The sequence below is a fragment of the Helianthus annuus genome, chromosome 5, assembly GCF_002127325.2.
Source record: "Helianthus annuus cultivar XRQ/B chromosome 5, HanXRQr2.0-SUNRISE, whole genome shotgun sequence".
NCBI classification, from domain to species: domain Eukaryota; kingdom Viridiplantae; phylum Streptophyta; class Magnoliopsida; order Asterales; family Asteraceae; genus Helianthus; species Helianthus annuus.
The window spans coordinates 157,137,501-157,159,398 of NC_035437.2; the positions used below are offsets into that span (position 1 = coordinate 157,137,501).

General features: G+C 38.0%; 1 protein-coding gene across 1 annotated transcript; it reads right to left on the reverse strand.

Moving 5' to 3' along the window:
• Window positions 1–20,780: 20,780 nt before the first annotated feature.
• LOC118492194 lies at window positions 20,781–21,676 on the reverse strand. The gene is made up of 2 exons (XM_035990028.1): window positions 20,893–21,676; window positions 20,781–20,785 (listed from the first exon to the last, which is right to left on the reverse strand). Exons 1-2 carry the CDS (start codon window positions 21,674–21,676, stop codon window positions 20,781–20,783), a joined length of 789 nt encoding a protein of 262 aa, XP_035845921.1.
• Window positions 21,677–21,898: the final 222 nt, after the last annotated feature.

Genomic DNA, 21,898 nt, shown 5'->3' on the forward strand with positions numbered 1-21,898 from the left:
CACTCTCGCATATTCGAAGAATGTTGAAGTATATCCTCGACAGTCTACACCCACCATACGATGGCTCAGGAACTTATTTGCCATTTGTTCCTTTTCATACTCGGGACTGAATTTTCTTTCCATTAGCTGCTTAAATTCTTTGCAATTCATGGCATAGGCCATATTTCTTCCTTTGGCTTGAAGTACCGTATTCCACCATTCTAGCACCCATTCTTTAAAAAGATGCGAAGCATACATAACCTTGTCTTCTTCAGCACATTTACTTATCATAATTACTGCTTCGGTTTTCTCTAACTAACGTAGTGTCGCAGTCGCCCCTTCATTGCCTACAAATTCAGCTGGTTTACAAGCAAGAAATTCTTTGTAAGTGCAACTAGGCGTTGCAGCTTTTATTTTCTTAGGGAATGGGGCCTGTCGTGGATCATTATCGTGGTTAGTATGGTTGCCGCCTCCGTTTATGCTATTACTGCAGTTATCTTCCTGAGCACGTTTACTAGGAATAATTTGTTGAGGTTCAACAGGTTTCTGAGCAGCAGCCAATATTGCTGGAATAGCATTGGCTATCCCTTGAGCAACGATATTTTCGATATCTTGCCTGGTCATAAATTGATTTTCCTGATTTTGCTCAAATTGATTCACTTCATTAACTGGTTCATTACCAGCGTTTTCCATCTAGTAATTATTATAGGTATAAATTATTAGTATCAAATAATCGATAAAATATAACAAAACAATTGCACATAAGCACACAAATTTTTACAACACACGTATAGCCAAAATTGTCGATTTCTCTACTTCCATTTTTATAGATTATATTAGGCATCCGTACACACTGTTATCTTACAGAAGTTTTATTTTTAAGCTATTTTACAGAGTTATATTTTTATTACTACTGTTATTATACAAACACAGCCTCCCAACCCCACTATTCCTTTGTCAGCTGGCATTTTAGTAGCGACGTTCCCTCTCGTCGTATTTCCAGGAGATTTGTTCTCCCATTTCCCGGATCCTATTCCCTGTACCTATCAGCTCCTCGCCAAAATGGCGGAGTTCGGCTAGGTTCTCATTACTCATCGGTGAGTTTGGGATAGGTTCTGGGTCGAACTGAGGGAAAAAGGTATAAGGGTTATTAAGGAGGTTTTGAAACTGCCAGTCGTTAGTCCACCATTCGTCCATTTCTCCTAAAGGCTGGGTGTGGATTAGAGGGTCTGGAATTGCTGGTTCCAAATTCACTGGAAGTTGGGTTTCAGCAGGATAAGGGTAGAGATTGTTGGTGATAAGTCTAATAATATCACAGCTTGTGAGTAGATGATCTAATTCTTCCTGAAATGGAAAGTCTTCAGTTTGCTTAGAACTTTCCCCAGTTTCTATTCTTGTTTGCCTAACATTTTTCCCCGATTTCTATCCCTGCTGGCCTAGAACTTTCTCCGATCTCGATCCCTTTTCCTTTATCCATAAGATTTTCTATTTTGGGAATTTTCCTAGTTGCTGGTTTCCTCATGCGTACTTTCCTCCATCCTACATATCTTCTTCTTTTCTTAGGCTTTGCTTTCTCAGGAGGTGGAGCTTGAAATTCCATAGGTTCCTCCAAATCAGCAATGTAACCAGTAAAGTCGTTGGAAACTTCTATTGGTACAGGATAGAGATTGAAATTCTGAAGGGCTTCAGATAACTCATTCATGCTGTTTAGCATATATGCAAAATGCACACAAAATGCTAGGTTAAAATTTTATAACAAAATTTCATAAATAAACAATTAAGTATTATTGCGTACCGTGTGATTATTTTAATACAAAGGACAACCGAAAATTAAAACATACTAGATTTTATTGTAACTTATTTATTTACTGGGTAAACTTTTCTTTAGAGCTTCTGGCTTGCAGGTAATATAGGTGCTAATATTGGTTCAAGGTATTGATAGTTTTAAAGATTGGTATTTACTGCTACCGTGGCTAACATATAAAGATCTGCCCATTTTTCATCTAATTTGTCTTCCCAAGGTGGATTATTGCCTATTTTCTGGGTTTCCTGATTAACCTTCACTTCCTTTGGTTGTGATTTCTTTCCTTTCTCCTGACTTTTCCTAATAATCAAACTACTTTTACTGGGAGAAAGTGGCTTCTCAAACTGTGCTTTACGGACAAATATTCCTTCCCCAGTATCTATGGAGTGTTTGGAGGATGATGATCCCTTATCTTTTGGTGTACTATCTAATTGACGATAAATGTCCGAATGTCTTTGTTTACCCATACTGTACACAAATATTCAAATAATAATAATAAAACATATAATCACAAAATGGCAACTAGTAAAATTAAGTATTTTGCTGAATACTTAATTAGCTTAAATCAGTGGCTCTGATACCACATTTTCCTGTCACGACCCTAGCCCCGGTTTGACCCGGTCAAGAGCCGCGGGGCAGGAACCCCGTGGTATTTAATTTAGGTGACAGCGGAAGTCTTTAATACAGGATCTTTTAATACTAAAAATGCACGTTTACTTTATTACATAATTTAGGGATAAAACCCTGTAATTTACAATAAAGTGATTTCACTGGGAAATCTTTATTTTACAAAACATGTTTCTTTATTTATTTATATTGAGCCACTTCCTTAAGCTTGTAGTGCTTCACGACACTTTTCATGGATCATATCAGATCACCTGAAACATGTTTGAAAAAGGTTTTGTCAGCGGGGAAATACTGAGTGAATCATTCTTTTTGTCTAAAACGATGTATTGTTATAATTTACAGTATTAAGAGCGATTACAATGTTTCTACATGTTAACCATATACCCACGGTATTTGTCACTCGACCACCCATTGGCTATCTCGTTGTCCAATGGTGTCTGTGACTATGGTCATGTCACCCCTTGGCTAACCTGTTGTCCAATGGTGATGGATAACAAGTAATGTATACAAAACCCCACATACCGGCTGTAATGAAGACTACAAAGACTTAATCCCTGTAATTATAACTTTGAAAACAAACATGATTTTGAAAGCAAGTTTGGTAAAAAGAGAATGACTCACATTGCAGATTTATGCGGGCGGAGTTTAGTCTACTGATTAGCCTGTTTAACCTAATTTAAATAACAATGCACACGAACTGGGTTAGTAACTAATACAGCATTTACGACAACTCACGAGATTAAACCCTCACAATGAATGACAAAGTGCAATACTTAAACATCCATCGAATTAACGACGAATGACAAAGTATAAACTCAATTTGAGCGGCCCTTAAACATCCGTTGGATAGTTTCAATCGATCGGACATTGAATCGTAATAGCGATCGAGTTATTACCCTGTTATCGCGGCAGCGTGTAGTGATTTGTGTGTGTTTGTAGTATTTGGACGATATCTCAGCGTATAATTGGAATTTGAACGTCGTTCCAACGCCGAAATGCAAGTCCCAAAGCCCTCTATTTATACTGAAACTTTGACCCCCTCGCGTGACGCGAGGGGTCTACGTGGGGGCGTCGCGTGACGCGAGGGGTCACCCGACACCATAGGGTAGCCACGTCCCTAACTAGCTTAGATGAGTTGACGAAAATGATAAATTCTATTTCTACAGCAAGTTATGTGGATAATCGTAAGCTAGGGTTTACCCCCATTGAGTTTTAGGGGCCCTGATCCTGATTCTGATTGTTCTGAAAATTTTAGGGGTTATGCAGGATTACTTGGGTTTCTCAATTAGGGTTTCCTTATTGGACAATTAACATAATAAGTAATAATTTTAGTGAGAGTTGTTACAAAGAACACAAAAAGCATTAACATCAATGTGATAAGCACCGTTCCAAATACTAAATTTAATGAAACATTGCTAACTTCTTCGTATCAAGTGAATGCAGGTTTGGAAAAAGATGCGGAAGTCAAGAATGATAAAGAGTATGGAGTGCCAATCGTGCCTATCCGAGTGGGGAAACTAAAAATTCCTCATGCATTATTGGATTATGGGGCGAGCATGAGTGTGTTACCAGGTGACCTATACGACATGTATGATTTTGGTCCGCTTCAGGATGTAGACACCATGGTGAGTTTGGCGGATGAAAGTTGGAGGCATCCACGGGGAATTGTTAAGAATGTAATGATTCGATTGGGAGAATTCGAATACCCGGTGTATTTTCTGGTCTTAGATTATGCTACTACCAAGTTGGCGTCGCAACAAAGGGTGATTTTAGGTCGACCGTTTCTCTATACGGCAAACGCTCAAATCGATTGTAGAGAAGGAATCATTACCATGACCGAAAAGAACCATAAGTTGTCATTTGATGTTCAGACTAAGATGATTAGTTACGATTTTGTTGTGGCGAAGGATAGCGGGTTTAGTGAAAAGGTGTTTCAAAGAATGAGAAAAAATCACCCACCAGACCGTGAAGAAAAACATATGGGTTCAAGCAAGAGTGTATTTGATTACCCACCGAGTCGAAACGAGACGGATGCATTTTGCTTAATGGCACGAGGAAGTGATGGAGATGGCAGGAACCGTTTCTTTGAGCCACCATAAATGGGGGTGGTACGGTCTGGCTGAAGACCTGAAAACTTAGCGCTGCTCGGGAGGCAACCCGAGGTTTTTCACTGATCTTGTTATTTCTTTGGTTTTTTTATGTTTCAGGGCCATGACAACACTCAAGTGTGGGGAAGATGTGCGGATATTTGTGTGAAGGTGGTGATAGGAAATTGGATCATTTACAATACCTGTTGTGCCAAACTTTACCAGGTCAATGTACTTTTTCCTTAGACTTGTCATGTTCTTTAGCTTTGAAATATTGTTAGTTTATTAGTTTGCTTTTGTAAAAATCAACAATACCAAAAAGAAGTTTGGGGTTTGAGTGTTGAGCTTTCTTGTGATGTTGAAAAGTTTAAGCGATCAAAGCCTCTCAAAACCATACATTGGGGTCAATGTATCCCAAGTGTGGGGATGAGGGGAATTTTTTGAGATATTTGAAAAAAATTTAAATCAAGCGAAAAATGTGAGAATTTGAACCTTGAATTAACCCCAAATGATGCACCGGCAACCCTTAATACCCTTTATTCTTGGTGAGAGTTGAAGCCACGCATGTAAATAAATAATACTTATCTTTGATGAGAGTGGCAACGGGTGGGGGTGCATTAGAACTTGTGCTTGAATGCGGTTTGAGTCTTTAGTTGGATATGAATGCGAAAAGGATAAGGGCATTTAAGTAGCCTCGTCTTTAGTGTGTGTGAGTGTGGGATTTGGGGGGTTAGACCTCATAAATGATATATATGAGCATGGGTGCAAGAGGGGCGGGGGTTTGGACATTTAGTTGCCCAATTTTGTGCCTAAAAGCCTATCGTTTGTTACCCCTAGCTAGTTACCTAAAAATTTACCCAAATTTGACCCGGTCTTATGGTATTAGTGGTTGTTTAGTAGTATATAATTTAATTTGTTTGCTTTGAAAAAAAATTGATGTTGAGTTGTCGTGTATATAGAAGTTTAAGTTTGGTAGTTATTTGTTTGTTTCATTGTGTAATAAAAGACCGGGTTAAGTTATTCGCTACTACATATATATTCCATTTCCTACCCGTACACCTAGCCAAGTTACAACCTTAAAAGTCCCTTTGATTTGCATTCATGTTTGACACGTTGTAGGAGAAGGATCGATTTAGGTACAAGCTTATAATTGTGACCCGCCCGTTAGCCTTTGTGTGTCTAGCTTATAGTTGCTAGTGCTTACTTGTTGCCGAGAGGAGAGACATAGCGAGGGGTGCATTATTTTGCATGTTAAGAAAGGGTTAGTAAAAGGACTACATGTTTATGCTTGGTGTATGTGATCGCTTGTTTTGAAAACGTTTTGATGAGTTGCTTGGGACAAGCAACGGTTAAGTGTGGGGATGTGATGGGTGGTCCATAGGACAACCCTTAATGATGTTAAAAGACAAATTTGTCCTTCACTTGATCGCGTAATTATCTTGAATTAGATAACTACAGTTGCATATGTTTCAGGTACAGATTGGGAGCTAAAAATGGAAAACACGCAGCTTTGGACGGTTTGGAATGGAACGGGTCATGCATGGAACAAAAGAAGAAACAAAACCCAACATTCAGGGCTCCACCGTAAATTACGGTGGCCACCGTAATTTACGGTGGCCCTGAAACTCACATGTGCCTGCCGTAACTCAGTAAAGATCCACTGTATCATCTTGATGTCCACCGTAATTTACGGTGGAGACCGTAAATTACGGTGGAGGCTGCGAGGAAAAGTGTAACTGCCCTATTAAACGGTTTTTATGGGTGTCTTTTCACATTATTCATCATTGGACGTTTTCTTATCATCCTGGGGGCGATTTTGGCTGGTTCTACCTTGTTCTAAACAATTCTAAACATTTGGTTCTTGTTTTTGATTCGTATGAACTTGAATTTGGATGTTATGATGATCAACCGAACAATGTCCGGCTAAATTTATGGTGATCATCCTAGGTTGAATGTTTGTCTGAGACATTTATGTTTTGATTCTTATTTCTAGAGTAATAGACTTGCTATGATGGTTTGTTTATTATGGTGTGTTGTTTGCTTGTTCGTAAATTGTTAATTTGTATGTTAATCTTAGTCTAAACCATACGTTCTTGGTGCCGTTGGCAATTGAGATATCATGGGCGGGATTAGGATTGGGTATTGATTAATTGGTCATCGGGTAACAACCTCGCATTCTAGGAATCCGAGTACTTAGTTCCCTTTCATCACAACAAGTAATAACACATGAATCATGTCTATGTGGTTCTTTCTAGTTGAATATTAACATGAATGTCAAAGCAAACCAGAAACTTAGGATGGTCATTTGTCTCTAAATTGTTTACAAAACCAATTCTCAATTCGCGATTTAATTAGTAATTTTAGTTTTAAAAACCAAACAAACAATCCAATTCTCTGAATTTACTTTTTATTGCAATTAGTTTAATCTTAGTTAACTTAGATACACTTCTAAATAACACATATTCCACAAACTCCCTGTGTTCGATACCCACTTACCGCTAGCTATTAGTAGTAATTTGGATTAAATTTGAGTGTGACCACGACATCACGTCAACGTCCGCCACCGCCATTGGCACGTTCACTAAGGCGCACCATCACATATAGTGTTTTTGCCCTAGTTCATCTCCTACAAACAAAGCATAACAAAAATTTATTTAATCATGAAATTGGCAAGAGAATAACATCATCTTCAAAATAACATAAATCCTAGTAGTTCCCCTCCAAGATAACCTCACATGTTAACAGGTTACACCAAACAATTTTTCAATAACATCTTAAACTTCAAAAACTGTATATATGCTTACTTGCGAATGACAATAAGGTGTGAAATTCATCCTCAATTTCTCGCTCATTAACCCTCTGAACCGATTCCCAATTAACAAATATTTTCCAACATACATTGGTAACAGAATATCATTTTTGCATGTATGGCATCTGATGTGGCAGCCAAGTTACATTTCCGTAAAGATTATAGCAATAAATCACATGTTTAAATGGTCAAACAAATCACTTTTTGCTAAGATTCATAAAATACTTTTGACTTAGGTAAACATTAATGCTTTACCAACCTATTATTTCTCTTTATTCAGAGCACCGTTACAGGTTGTTAAGAAACTGCAGCGGTTAAGAAGAGACTTTCTGTGGGGAAGTACACCTGAGCATCAACGGGCTTCATGGGTAGCTTGGAATGACATTATGGCTCCAAAAGAGTTGGGAGGGGCGGGTCTTGGTTCTTTAAAGGAAGCCAATTACGCACTATTGGCGAAATGGTGGTGGCGTTTTAAGATGGAAAATAATAGCATTTGGAAAAAGGTTGTCTGGAGTATTCATCATCATAACAGGTCTTGGTCTCCGGTACCCATCAAGCTGTCTATGCCCGGCCCGTGGAAGCAGATAGTTGGAATTGCAAAGGACTTGGTGGCTTTAGGTGTGGACTTGAGTACAGCCTTCCGGGCAGTAGTTGGGAATGGGTTGGGTACGGCGTTCTGGATGGATTGCTGGATTACAGACACTCCGCTGTGTGTCATGTTTCCGTCTCTTTTCCAGCTTGAAAGCAACCGAAGAGCTCTCGTGGCTGACCAAATTAAGGTACAAAATAATGTGGGGTTTGTGGCTTTTAGTTGGGTTCGGGCCCCGTGTCTTCAGCTGGAAATTAAGGAGATGTCCGAGCTTTCGAGATTATTAGAAAACATTAATATTACTGGCGATAATGACACATGGAGATGGGCTTTGGAGGATTCTGGTTTGTATTCGGTCTGTGGGTTTAGGAAACTGCTTCGGCCCAATCTGAATGATGCTCCGAGTATAGTGCATTGCTGGAATAAGTGGTGCCCAATTAAGGTAAATTTCTTGACGTGGAGACTGTTTCTCAATCGACTACCGACAAAGGAGGCGTTGCGGAGAAGGAATTTCCAGATTACGAGTTCGGACTGTGTATTTTGCGAAGAAGCCGAGGAATCGTGTGACCATCTGTTCGCGGCATGTTCGTTTACACAAGGAATTTGGGAAGAGGTTTTCCGGTGGTGTAGGATCGCTGCTCCTTTTTTCTTTTGTGCGAAGGATGTGCTTGTTTGTCACACTCACTGCCGGGGGTCCAGTAGATGGCAAAAGATTATGTACTCGATAGTCCAAACGGCGATATGGTGCATTTGGCATACGCGAAATGATGTACTCTTTAATAATAAAAGGATGGTGGTGAAGAATGTCGTGGAGGAAATCAAAGTTCTGAGCTTTCTTTGGCTAAAACACCGGGCAAAGGCGTTAACACTTACCTGGGAGGATTGGTGTAATTTTGATTTAATTGGTATGAAGGTGTAAAAACGGGTGAATGTAATTTGGGTTAACCAATGTTAACCTTGTGATTAATATATAGTATATCTTTTGTTGGCCGTTCAAAAAAAAGGAGACCATACGAGACATAATTGTGGGTACTGCTATAAAAGAGGTCACATAAGTTATTGATTAACATCCGCCAAATTCCAAAATATACACGAAGTCCTCTAAAAGGGGAAAATCATATATAGACCAAAGTATCACATCTTTAACCTTAAAAAGAAATTGCATCATTTTGCTATAACAAAGACTCACCTTAAGCAAACAACGTACAAGTAAATATTGCTTGAGAAGGTCTCCCGATAAGAACCAACAAAGTCCTAAGTTCAAATTTAGCATATTATTTCAAATAAACTGGCTAAATCTTATTATTTCAACCTGGGCTTCTGGTCCGTTCCAAACTTACTAATTTAAAACCGAATTTTAAAAATAATTATATTTTTTAATATCCTGGAAAAATTTAATGTGATAAGTAAAATTTACTCGCTCAATTACGGAGAGTATTGAATCATAGGTCATACGACCCAATCCCATGTTACAAAAGATATCCGGGACATACAGACAATATGGAGTCACAGAAGTAAACCTATTTTGCTTGTTTAAAATTTCTATCTTGGTTGGTAAAGCTTTCAGACCTGACAGGATGCAAGTTCTTAAAATTGCATCATTTTAGTGTAGTCAGACATGTGGACAACCACCCGAACCGATCGAAGTTCTCAAATAAACCAGTTACAACAAATTAGGTTACCTGGGAGAGCTATAAATTGTCTCTTGCGCCAATCGCTTGGACCAACATCGATAATATTGAGTCAGCACCACCGATATCGCTAATGATACAAAATGAATTAATGTGATAAAAATGTGGATTTCCATGGTTTTTCTTATGTGAAACGATGAAAGAACATAAAAAGGAAGAGGAGTCCAAGATACTAAGACACGTACCTTGTAGGGTTTACGTGGACCAACACGTGTAGCAAGTTCATCGTCCATCAACGCGTGCGTGGGAACCGTCCACATTCACCAATCATATAGTTTTAAGATCACAACTTTACCAAACGAAAAAAAAAAGTCGAGTCCAATAGGTTGCAGCTGTCCAGAGCTTTGAAATCATAAGCTAAAGCAATCACATAATTTTATTAGCAAATACATAAAAAGTTGTGTTAAAGTGATAAAATCGGGTAATTTGATTTGTCGTTGTCTCAAATTCTAATCAAGTTAACGTCCAATAAGCCAACATATAATCATTGTTGTTTAGTGTCTGCCTAATATAATAAGATGTTTTATATTCTTATGTGCGTTGCGGCCAGCGTTAGTTGTACAACATTCAGTGACGGTATACAGTCTTTTTCCCTACAATGGAAACTCACCAAAACCCGAAGTGTCATTATGCACATCTTCAACAACATACGTAGGGTACTGGATTCTGAAAATCACACTCACCTTGGTCCTTGGAAGCTTGGGCACTCGCTTTGACAAAATCAAACATTATGAGGCTATCCATAATAACTTTTCTCTAGTCATCAAAACGATGAAAAATCTCCTTCCGTAAGTCTTCAGAGTCAACAAAACGATGCCCCGACTATGGCTGCAAAAGAGTTTGCAAGTGAACAGCTACCACCCTTCAGCGACACCAATCATTGATTCATAGCTAAAAAATTTAGTATTTGTTAGTTGGTATAATTTAAAAAAAAAGTGATTTCATACACCTTGGTCCTTATTACAGCATTCAAACAATGTTACTCTTCATATTTGACTATTAAAATTTAAGTATAGTCCATTGGAAACTCAATCATAGTCAACTGTTTAGTTTCTTACCATTTAGTATTTGTTAGTTGGTATAATTTAAAAAAAAAGTGATTTCATACACCTAGTTACCTACTAATGTTTTTATCTTTATTTCACATATGAACAGTTACAATCACTGGTATATAAGTTTAGATACTCATATTCGACGTCAAACTCATACGAACAAATCACACAACTCTCTGTCAGGTCTACAATCTCTTTCGAAATCGCAACCCAAAGTATACCCAAACGTGTAATCTGCTAGAAATAAAAACATGCAAGACCCAATCAAACTAAAAAGGATACATGCATACCTGGTTCAGGTCATCAGGTTCTCGTCAGAGTTAACCGGAATTCGTGGAAATCCTAAAACTTCCAGCCGCCGTAGACCCATACCAAACGCTAACCCCTCAAGGCTGCCTTGATCTGGTATGTTCATGTTGCACAGCTACAATCACCTGGATCGAACAGTGGTCAGTGACCACCGAGTCCCTCAACTTGGTAGGGCATAAACACAAATCCAAGAAGGTAGAATACCCAACCACATATCAAAACAAACATATACTTTTTATAAATTCTCCATTACATACTAATACCCAATTGATGAAGACAGGCGTCATTGACACATAACAACAAACACTTGGTATGCAAGACACAAATGCCTCACTAAACACGTTGATCTTTATTCTTTTTCAATCATAACTTTCACAAATTAGATTACAAAACCAATTCAAATCAAACACCCATACGAATTTAAGCACAAAATCTTGAAAATTTATTTAACAAATCGGTAAAAACAACAACTCGGTAATTCAACAGGGATCTAGAATGATAATATTATTACATAAAAAAGAAGTTAAAAGCATGGGGGCAGTTTATAATAAAATCTTGTAATTAAACTTTAAAAATTAAAATTGACAGCGCCTGAGTATCTCTGTTTCTTGAAATTTGGGGCCAAACTGATGAATCTTGAGATTGTAAAAGTGGTGATCTTGCTACATATCTGGAGTCTTGAATTGCTACCAGAACTTCAAACCGCCTCCTGCGTTTGTCGTATTCAAGTGGTTGGACGGTAGAATCACAACAACCGTACACCGGGTTCTCACCGGAGTTAACCGGAATTCGTGTGCCGTTGCTGGAGTATGAGCCCACCTGTACGCCGACTTCACCATGACTTCAAACCGCCACCGGCAGTTGCCGTATCCAAGCGTGTCGGGCAGAGCCAGAACTACCGAGTCTTTCTCTCTCTTTATCGCGGACCAGTCGCCGGAGACTCGCCGACGGAGATGACCGGAATGGTTGGATCCCGGCAGATCCTTTATCTCATCCTGATTAACACTCGGTCTTTCTTTCACATCTCCTTCTCTTTTTGTCTCGTTTCTCACTTTCTCTCTCTTAGACAAAACAGTTGATTACTGTTCATTTCACATCTCCTTCTCTTTTTGTCTCGTTTCTCACTTTCTCTCTCTTAGACAAAACAGTTGATTGCTGTTCATTTCATTAAGTTTTTAATATATAACTGTTCATTTCATTAAGTTTTTAATATATAGGAGAATATATAGGAGAATGTGGACATGAAGATTATTTATATTTCAGTAATACATATTATATTATTTCGTATTTTAAGTGAACTAGGGTGTTACACCCGCGTTTCGCAGCGGGGCGACCTGATTTTTGATCCGATACAAAAGTATGTCGACACGTGTCTTACATCAACTGGAAAACTCGATTAGAAAGTATTTACAAAGTAAAAGGGTTGTCAGTGTGAATGCTGAAACTTGAGAAAAGACAAAAAAAAATTATGTCGAAATATAAATCAACTTAAGTTTATAGCGACATGTAAATAAAAATAAAGACGTAAAAGTTAATTAAAAAGTATTTAGAAAGTTAGGAGGTTGTAAGAGTCAATGCTGAAAATTAAAGGTTATAAGTAAAAAAACAAAACGACAAAAAAGAAAGAAAAAAGAAAGAAAAACAATTGTGAAAGGGGTAAAAGCGTAAAGTTTAAACGTTGATGAAAACTGTAAATTGCAAAAGAACTTGGTATTTAAGAAACAACAAACAAAGCATAAGGACCGAAAACGTACATTAAAAGATATTGGAAAAAATACATAAAAAACAAAACCACAAAAAATTATTGCAAGGGGATAAAAACGTAAAGTTAAAAAATTGACGAAAACGATAAAGTGCAAAAAAAGTTGGTATTTAAGAAACAACACACAAAGCATTAGGCTGAAAATGTAAATTAAAAAAAAACCTAAAAAGTTGTCAGGAAAAGAAAAAAAAAAAGAAAAGTCAGAAGTTGCTAGGAAAAAAACAAAAAAAAAAAGGAAAAAAAAAGAAGAAAAAACAAAAACCTAAGTAGTAAAAGTCAAAACCGACATAGCGTTTTAATCTTATATAGAATAGAATGTTAATATTGTTGTATATAAGTTAAATTAAGTTGTAAATTCAATTAGTTTGTATTTAAACAATATTAACCTAAAGCCATAATTTATACATGGTTACGGGAATACAATAGCAACCGTAGCTAGCTTAACTTGAAGTATAAAATGTATTATACATATTTCTTTTACGTTTCGTGGGGACAAATGTAGTATGACATCATTTGGTTTTGATATTAATATAACAATGTCATTTTGGTCATTTTACATTAACTAGTAGGCAACTCGCGCGATGCGACGGCGGGACGGCGGAAATTTACATTGTGGTACTCATTGTAGGTACTTGTGTTAGTTTATTTATTCATATAATACACCCGTCCGTTGATTGAAACTCACTTTCTCTATATTATAATCAAAATCAAAAAGGGCATAAAACAAACACCACTCTTTTAAGTTTGAAAAAACGAATGCTAATTCAACTTTACTATAATTATTTTTTTTTTTTATTCAAAACGGTGTACTAATAAACAGATAATTTACATCGAGATAGTTGGTAAACGGGCAAAAAGCTGCGCCGCTACCCCTAATAAAGTATTACTAATAAAGTATTGAAATGCGGGATTATGTGAATCTAATTAAAAGAGAAATGGTACCCAATTGACATTGGCATACTAAGATCATTCTACAATTAAAGCGACAGCGTCATTAATTCTATACCAATTGAACATGCTTGACGAAACTCGTTGTAACTCAAAAAAAAAAAATAAATAAATAAATAAAATAAAATAGATGAAACAATCAAGTATCATTATAAACACATATAATAAAATTATCTTTACAATAAATATAGAATGCCAACATTATCTTGGTAAAGTTAAATTGCACCACCATATTAGTAGTTAACAAACGTCGACTTGCTTTAGTTTTTTAAACAGAACTACAGACCTTGCACAACAAAACAAAATAATTAACTTCATGAGTTAACGTTTGCAGACAACAATATCCAGCTTAATATTATGCAATAACCCTTTTTTTCCATCGAATAATGCAGCAAATAATACTATACTACAATGATGCTTAAATAACAATGCCGAACTAAGTTTTGGACAAATTTAATGGAAATTAATTGAACTCACAAAACCCATGCATACGTCCACACACATATATAACACATATCTCAGTTGTCTTCAAATCCCACTTGAGATTTAAGAACTTGAATATACATAATCAAAACAAACTGTTGGTGATCAGAGGTGGGTTATAACAAACGAACAACTGTTATGAATGAATCAGTCGGCACACTTTATTAATACGAAAGCTTTTGGAGTACAAAACAAAAGAAATTGAAAGAAATTTTCGACGGATAAATAAAACAAAACCTACTGTTACGTTAAATAGCCAATAAAATAACTAAGTGTGCTAGAATTTTGGATCTCTTTTACTGCTTCCTCCAACGTACACATGAACGTTGGGCCCCTTTTATTCCGTCAACATCTGACTTTTCAACAGTGCCACATCAACCAATATTCTCCCCCTGATGTGGACATAACTCTTCACATTCCTTCACTCCTATCAAGTTCTTCATTTCAGCAAACTTCAACCTTGGAAGTGATTTAGTAAATATGTCCGCCTTTTGCAAATTACCATTGACATGTTTCACAACGATCAGACCTCGTTCCACACACTCCCGTATGAAGTGATATTTAGTATCTATATGCTTGCTACGGCCATGGAAAACCGGGTTTTTCATTAGAGCTATCGCACCTTCGTTGTCGACCATCAACTCTACGCATTGCGACTCACTTCCACTGACCTCACTTAGCAAATCCGCAGCCATAAGGCTTGACACGCAGCAGTTGTGGCAGCCATGAACTCCGCCCAGGGGCGGACTTATGTATGAACATCGGGTTCCCAGGAACCCATTCGGTTTTCAATTTTTAGTGTAAATGTATAAGACAAACTGAAAAGGAACCCATAAGTAAAATATTGGAGGAACCCATAACACAAATCTTCTAGTGTTCCACTGGTTAAATGCGTGCCTCTTTTCCCAGGCACCTCTGGTTCGAATCTTGCATAAGCCATTTTCTTGCGTTTTTTTTCGATTTTTCCATACTAAGAGTCTTTATTACATATTTACCCAAATCTTAAAATTAATTACATATTTCCCCCCTTTTCTTGTGAAATTACCCAATTACCCTTTTTGTAATATAAATATTTGATCCTTATGATACTGTGAAGTGTGAAACTAATGAATCTGATGAAAGTGAACGATTGGAAAAGTTAATAGAAAGTGATTACTTGTATGCATTTAAATAGAACGAATGGCTTAGAGAACTAATTTGCACTTCCAAAGAAACAGAGGAAAAGATTGGCTACAAGCATGTGATCAAAATTGATTTTTTGAATTTTGAGTGATGAGATGAATGTTTACAAGGGAGTGCAAATTAGTTGCTCAGTTTAGATCAGTAGATTGGTATGCTAATCGTCCGTTAGTGTAATATTTGTGTTTAACTTCAAGGTTATTGTAGGTCGATAAAAAGATGGGAGATTGGGTGTTAAATCAAAACTTATTTTAGGTCGATTAAAGATGGGAGATTGGGTGTTAAATCAAATACTTATCAGTTAGCTATTAATAAAAATGATAAATATTAATTATGTATTAGTTATAAGTTCATTAAGGATTGGTCGATAAAAATATGTAATTGATTTTAAAGATTGGGTAAATATGTAATTAATGATCTCAGGAAGGGGATATGTGTAAATCACCCTTTAATTTAATGGAACCCTTATTAGTAGAGAGTAATCAAAAGATGAAAACTCGTAGGGATCATAGAGAGTAATGCAACGTTTTCAAAAGATGAAAACTCGTAGGGATCAACTTTAGGTAGTTTTTTTATCTGTAGACCACCGTATTTTATATTACGCGTTTTTAAATTTCTAACGACGATGTTCTTTTTATTATTGTATTGTACTTTTATTATGTGATGAGCCTTACCCGATCCGAACTGTCGAATTGACCCGAAATTTTTTATGTTCGGTCATATGAAATTGGAGCATCTAGAAAAGTGAACCCAGTAGAAAAAATTCCTGGATCCGCCACTGACTCCGCCTCACACGAGGAGAGTGCAACTGTGCGTTACTTTTGAGAAGACCAAGTGATAACATTGTTTGCAAAATAGAATATGGTACCAGATGTGCCTCTTCGGTCTTCAACATCGGTGCCAAAACTGCTATCACTATATCCGACTAGTCTTCCATCTCCCCGGCTTGGTACTTCAGCCCATTGTGAATCGTCCCTTTAATATACCGTATTATGTGCTTGACTGCTGTGAGATGTGACTGTTTAGGATTTTCCATGTACCGGCTTACTACTCCAACTGAGTAGCAAAGGTCTGGTCGCGTATGCAGCGAATATCGCGATGCAGGAGCATCTTGAGTCAAACCCAAATAATTTATAATCTTTTATTATTTGAATTTTAGTGTTTTTTATTTAGTTTCCTATTTTGTGGGGATTTGAATTTCCTATTTTATCTATTTTATTCATTATAAATTAGGAGCTAGGGTTTATTGTTTAGTCAGTTTTTGAGTTGATTATTATAAAAATAACTTTGTTCTTGGAACCGTTGGTTCAATTTGTCGTCTTTGATTAATCGATTGTTCTTGAGCCATTTGAGTACGCTTCCGATCCGTATCATTTGGTATCAGAGCTTTTGGTTTTCAAATGGCTCTACGTGGAAAAGAAGAAACTTTCGTTCGTAGATTCGCCGCCGGAGGCAACGACGGAGTTCCTTTTAATCCGCGAGGACATGGTGATCATTCTCGTAGATTCGCCGCCCGAGGCAACGAGATTGTGGACCATGAAAACTTTCGTGAATCATGTGATGGTTATCATCCCCGTAGATTCGCCGCCCGAAGCAACGAGGATCCTGACCTTATCTATGATTCGTCTCCCGTATTTGATGAGTATGAGGATGATGTGTGGTATGCTTGGGCAACCGGTGGTTCATATCGTTGTGGTTCATATCGAAGCTTATTGGGAGATGAATCGGGTTTCAAAAGTCGTAAGGTTGGTGTTACAGCGATAGAAAACGCTGACGCCACGGTGGCTTTGGGTGAAGATGCGGTGGTTATTGGTGGATTTGGGGTGAATGTTGATGGTGATGAGCCTGTTTTGGACGTCCCAATCATGTTGCCGCAAGTTACGGGATCCTACATCAAGTTCAAAATTCAAGAAGATAATATTGCGGTTGCCATGCATAAACCTTTGGTGATTACTGCTACTAATTCGGTATTTCCTTATAAAAAATTGGAGATATTAAGGTTTTAATATACATGGTGGGTCCAATAATATTACGTGATAGCATGTGTCCCATGCAATTCATACGTTGGCTTCAAGAAAAAGATGATAAACTGATTCAAAATGTTGACTCGGCAACAATGAGACTTTGTGAAAAAAATACTGATAACCTTTATTCAAATAGTGAGCAAAAGAAGGTTATCCATACATGTGGTAAAGGAATTAATATCAACAATCTTAAGGGTTCGGTTGGTAAATGTAAATTTACAAGGACGCCACTCCAAAATATACATGTTGAGCGGTTCAAGTCAACAGCGAACGCTAGGTGGTCCAATGCTCCATTTGACTCGGGTGGTACTGGTCAGGAACCGGACATGGCGACCCATAGAGTTAGGTTGCTTAGACGGGTCATGATGATAATAGTAAATGGGAATCGGGTTGATGTTCCCTTCGACCCAGGTGGTTTCGGTCCAAAGACTAAACTTGAGGACGAATTTTTTCGAAGAGGAGGGGTATGATGCAGGAGCATCTTGAGTCAAACCCAAATAATTTATAATCTTTTATTATTTGAATTTTAATGTTTTTTATTTAGTTTCCTATTTTGTGGGGATTTGAATTTCCTAGTTTATCTATTTTATTCATTATAAATTAGGAGCTAGGGTTTATTGTTTAGTCAGTTTTTGAGTTGATTATTATAAAAATAACTTTGTTCTTGGAACCGTTGGTTCAATTTGTCGTCTTTGATTAATCGATTGTTCTTGAGCCATTTGAGTACGCTTCCGACCCGTATCATATCGGAGACTCCCTATGAGCCTTCGGTAATGAGTCGGGTCACCCCTCTCCTTCTTTGGTCAGCTGCAACTTGTTTTCCATTGGATATTGAGCTGCATTACAATCAGCCATGCCTGCTAGTTTTAGAATATTCTTTGCATAGGCTGATTGTTTGAGAGTAATACCTTTATCATTTTGTTGCACCTCAATACCCAAATAATAAGACAATAAACCCAGATCACTCATATCAAAAAGTGTTTTCATCTTTTCTTTAAAATTATCAACATCTGATATCTTTGACCCTGTCACGATTATGTCGTCAACATACACACCAACAATTAATTGAGAGCCTGACTTATTCAATGTGTACACTGCTTGCTCATGGACACACTTCTTGAAACCAAGTTCTTTCAAAGTCTTATCCAACTTTGAATTCCATGCCCTCGGTGCTTGTCTCAACCCGTATACAAGGCTTTGTGAAGCTTGTACACCAAGTGCTCTTTTCCTTTAACTTTGAACCCTTCCGGCTGGACTACGTAAACTTCTTCTTGAAGATCGCCGTTTAAAAACGCGGACTTGACGTCTAAATGATGAACAGGCCAGCCCTTTGATGCCGCTATTGCAATTATCAACCTAACTGTTTCCATCCTTGCTACTGGCGCGAAAGCATCTTCAAAATCAACTCCTTTCTGTTGCACATACCCTTTAGCCACCAAGCGAGCTTTATGCTTCGTTACGTTCCCGTGTGCATCTTTCTTCAACTTAAAAACCCACTTTAACCCAATTGCCTTTTGGTTTGAGGGCAGCGGAGTTAAAGTCCATGTTCGATTTTTCTCTATCGATTCTAGCTCAGCTTGCATCGCCTTCCTCCAACTTTCTTCGCTTGATGCTTCTTTGTACGAGCTTGGTTCATCATTTAGTAACAACAACTCATCCCGTTCATACATATCTTGGACCTCTTGTTCATTCATCGGTGTTGTTTCTTCATACAGTTCATCAACCGATCTGAATCCTTGAAATGGCGAGTCATCGTATGGAGCTGTGAAATCAGTACTTGAGTTACTTGAAGTTCCAACATTCTCATCTCATTCTCTGGTGTATTTTTCCCACTGTTTGCATGAGGTATACATGCATTATCATGAATTGGTGAAGACAGATTATTAAAGGTAGGTGTGGGAGGGACCCGCTCTGCATCTTCACATGCATTGTCTCCATGCTCCATGTTTCCAGCTTGTACGGAGGTCCATGTTGATGGTGCATTGTTAACTTGTACCTTCTACCAAACCCATGCCTTTTTCTCATAAAAAGAGACATCACATGATACTACAATCCTTTTCTCGGTAGGATTAAATAAACGATAAGCTTTACTTCCTGGTTCCCTTCCTAAATAAATCAATGGTTGACTTCTATCTTCTAGCTTATGAAATCGACCAGTTAGCTTCATAGCATATCCAACGCACCCAAATACCTTTAAGTATTTTAAATTTGGCTTTTTCTTCTTCCAAGCCTCATATGGAGTCTTGTTCTTCACTGCCTTCGTCACTATTCTGTTTAGTAGATATACCGCATGGCGTACAGCTTCTCCCCACAACGGCTCAGGAACATTCATAGACTTTAGCATGGACCGCGTCATTCCGAGCACGGTTCTGTTCCTACGCTCCACAACGCCGTTTTGTTGTGGAGTATAGGGAGCCGTTGTTTGTCTTTTGATACCCGTTTCATTGAAAAAATCTATAAAAACTTGTGAGTTAAACTCCCCTCCACGATCCGTTCTTAACATCTTGATCTTATATTTACTTTCTTTCTCGACCCGTGTCTTGAAAATCTTAAATTTTTCAAATGCTTCATTCTTTGTTTTTAACAAATATACCCACATATAACGGCTGAAATCATCAACAATCAAAAGAAAATACCGGTTACCTCCCCATGTTTGTGGCGTTATCGGACCGCAAAGGTCAGCATGCAATAGCTCCAATGGCTTCGTTGCTCTCCATTGTGCTTCTTTTGGAAAACTTTTCCAAGTCTGTTTAGCGACGAGACACGCTTCACACAACTGTTCGGGATGCGAGATGCATGGCAATCCTCTCACTAGTTTCTTCTTTGCCATTGTTTCTACAACGTGAAAATTAGCATGGCCTAGCTTTGCATGCCATGTCCATGCTTCCTCATCTAGACTAGCTTTCAAACAGATTGGTTTAGCAAGTTTCAAAACTATTTTGTATAGCCTGTTTGGTGATCTTTGAACCCTCATCACCAGTCTTTTATGGATATCAAACACCCTAAGAAACTCCTCATGCATCCACACATCATACCCATTTTCTGTTAATTGACCAAGGCTCAAAATGTTGCTAGTTAACGCCGGTATGTAATACACGTCAGGAACTAGCAATTGCTCACCATTTTTACAACTAAACATAAGTGAACCTTTACCTCGAATCTCAACTTTTGATCCATCTCCGAACCGTACTTGACCCGTTACGGATTCATTCAATTCTGCAAATGCGTCTTTTCTACCCATCATGTGGTTACTTGCTCCGTTATCAAGATACCACGTATCTTCGTTCGACCCGTTCCGTCTCTCATGCAGCTTAGGAAACACCTTTTCCTCGTTTAACAGGACCATTTTTTGAGCTTCCTCACCACAAACACTTAGTAGCAAGGTGGGTTCATCTTCGGTCTCTCTTGTTAAATGTACTTCCGGATCTTGCTTCTTCTCATTCTTGCATTCGGAGGCGTAGTGACCATATTGGTTACATTCGAAACATTTTACGTGACTCTTGTCACGTGGTTTGCGATACGAACTATTCCCTTCGTGATAATTCTTGCCTCCATTTCGACCACCCCGACCTCTACCGGAACCACGACCACCTCGTGACCCGCTTCTACCACCTCTGTCACTATTCCAACCGCGGCCTCGATTTCCTTCTGAACTTGATCTACCCGATCCTTTATTACTTGCCTGCACATCTGTCTTGGTAAGTAACAGAGTACTTTCTCCAGTAACGTTTCCTTTTCTCAATCTCAGCCGGTCCTCATATGCCTTTAAACGTCCTATAGCCTCTTCAAATGGCATCGTTTCAATGTCCGAGTATTGCTCCATTGAGGCTACAAGGTGTATAAACTTCTCTGTTGCCGTGTCTAACAACTTACTAACCAAATCCTTATCTGAAAGTGTTGCACCAACACTATTATATTTCGATATCATCCCGGAGAGCTTTCCTGCATACTCATCGATGGTCTCACCGTCCTTCATACGTAAAGCTTCAAATTCACTTTTCAGCGTATGCAATCTGGCCTTCTGCACCCTTTCAGCTCCTACAAATCTCGTTTTTAAAGACTCCCAAACCTCCTTGGCAGTCTTCTTCTTCGCAACCTGCATCAAAATCTCTTCTGGTATCGCCTGAAAAATGAAAGCTCGAGCCTGTTTACTTTTCTTTTCATCAGGAACCACACCGGTTTGCGGCTCGATTGAATCCCATAATCCTTGGGCATCCAAAATCGCTTCCATCTTAATAGACCAGGTAGTGTAATTCGTAGAGGTGAGTGTAGGGTACTGAAAAGTGATCGGATTCTCCTTTGGAGGATTAGAGGTAGTGGCTAGGGTTGTCATGGTATCGGATCTTATACTTTTAGGCATACACAGGTGGATCAGAACTGAAGCTCTGATACCAAATGTTGGTGATCAGAGGTGGGTTATAACAAACGAACAACTGTTATGAATGAATCAGTCGGCACACTTTATTAATACGAAAGCTTTTGCAGTACAAAACAAAAGAAATTGAAAGAAGTTTTCGACAGATAAATAAAACAAAATCTACTGTTACGTTAAATA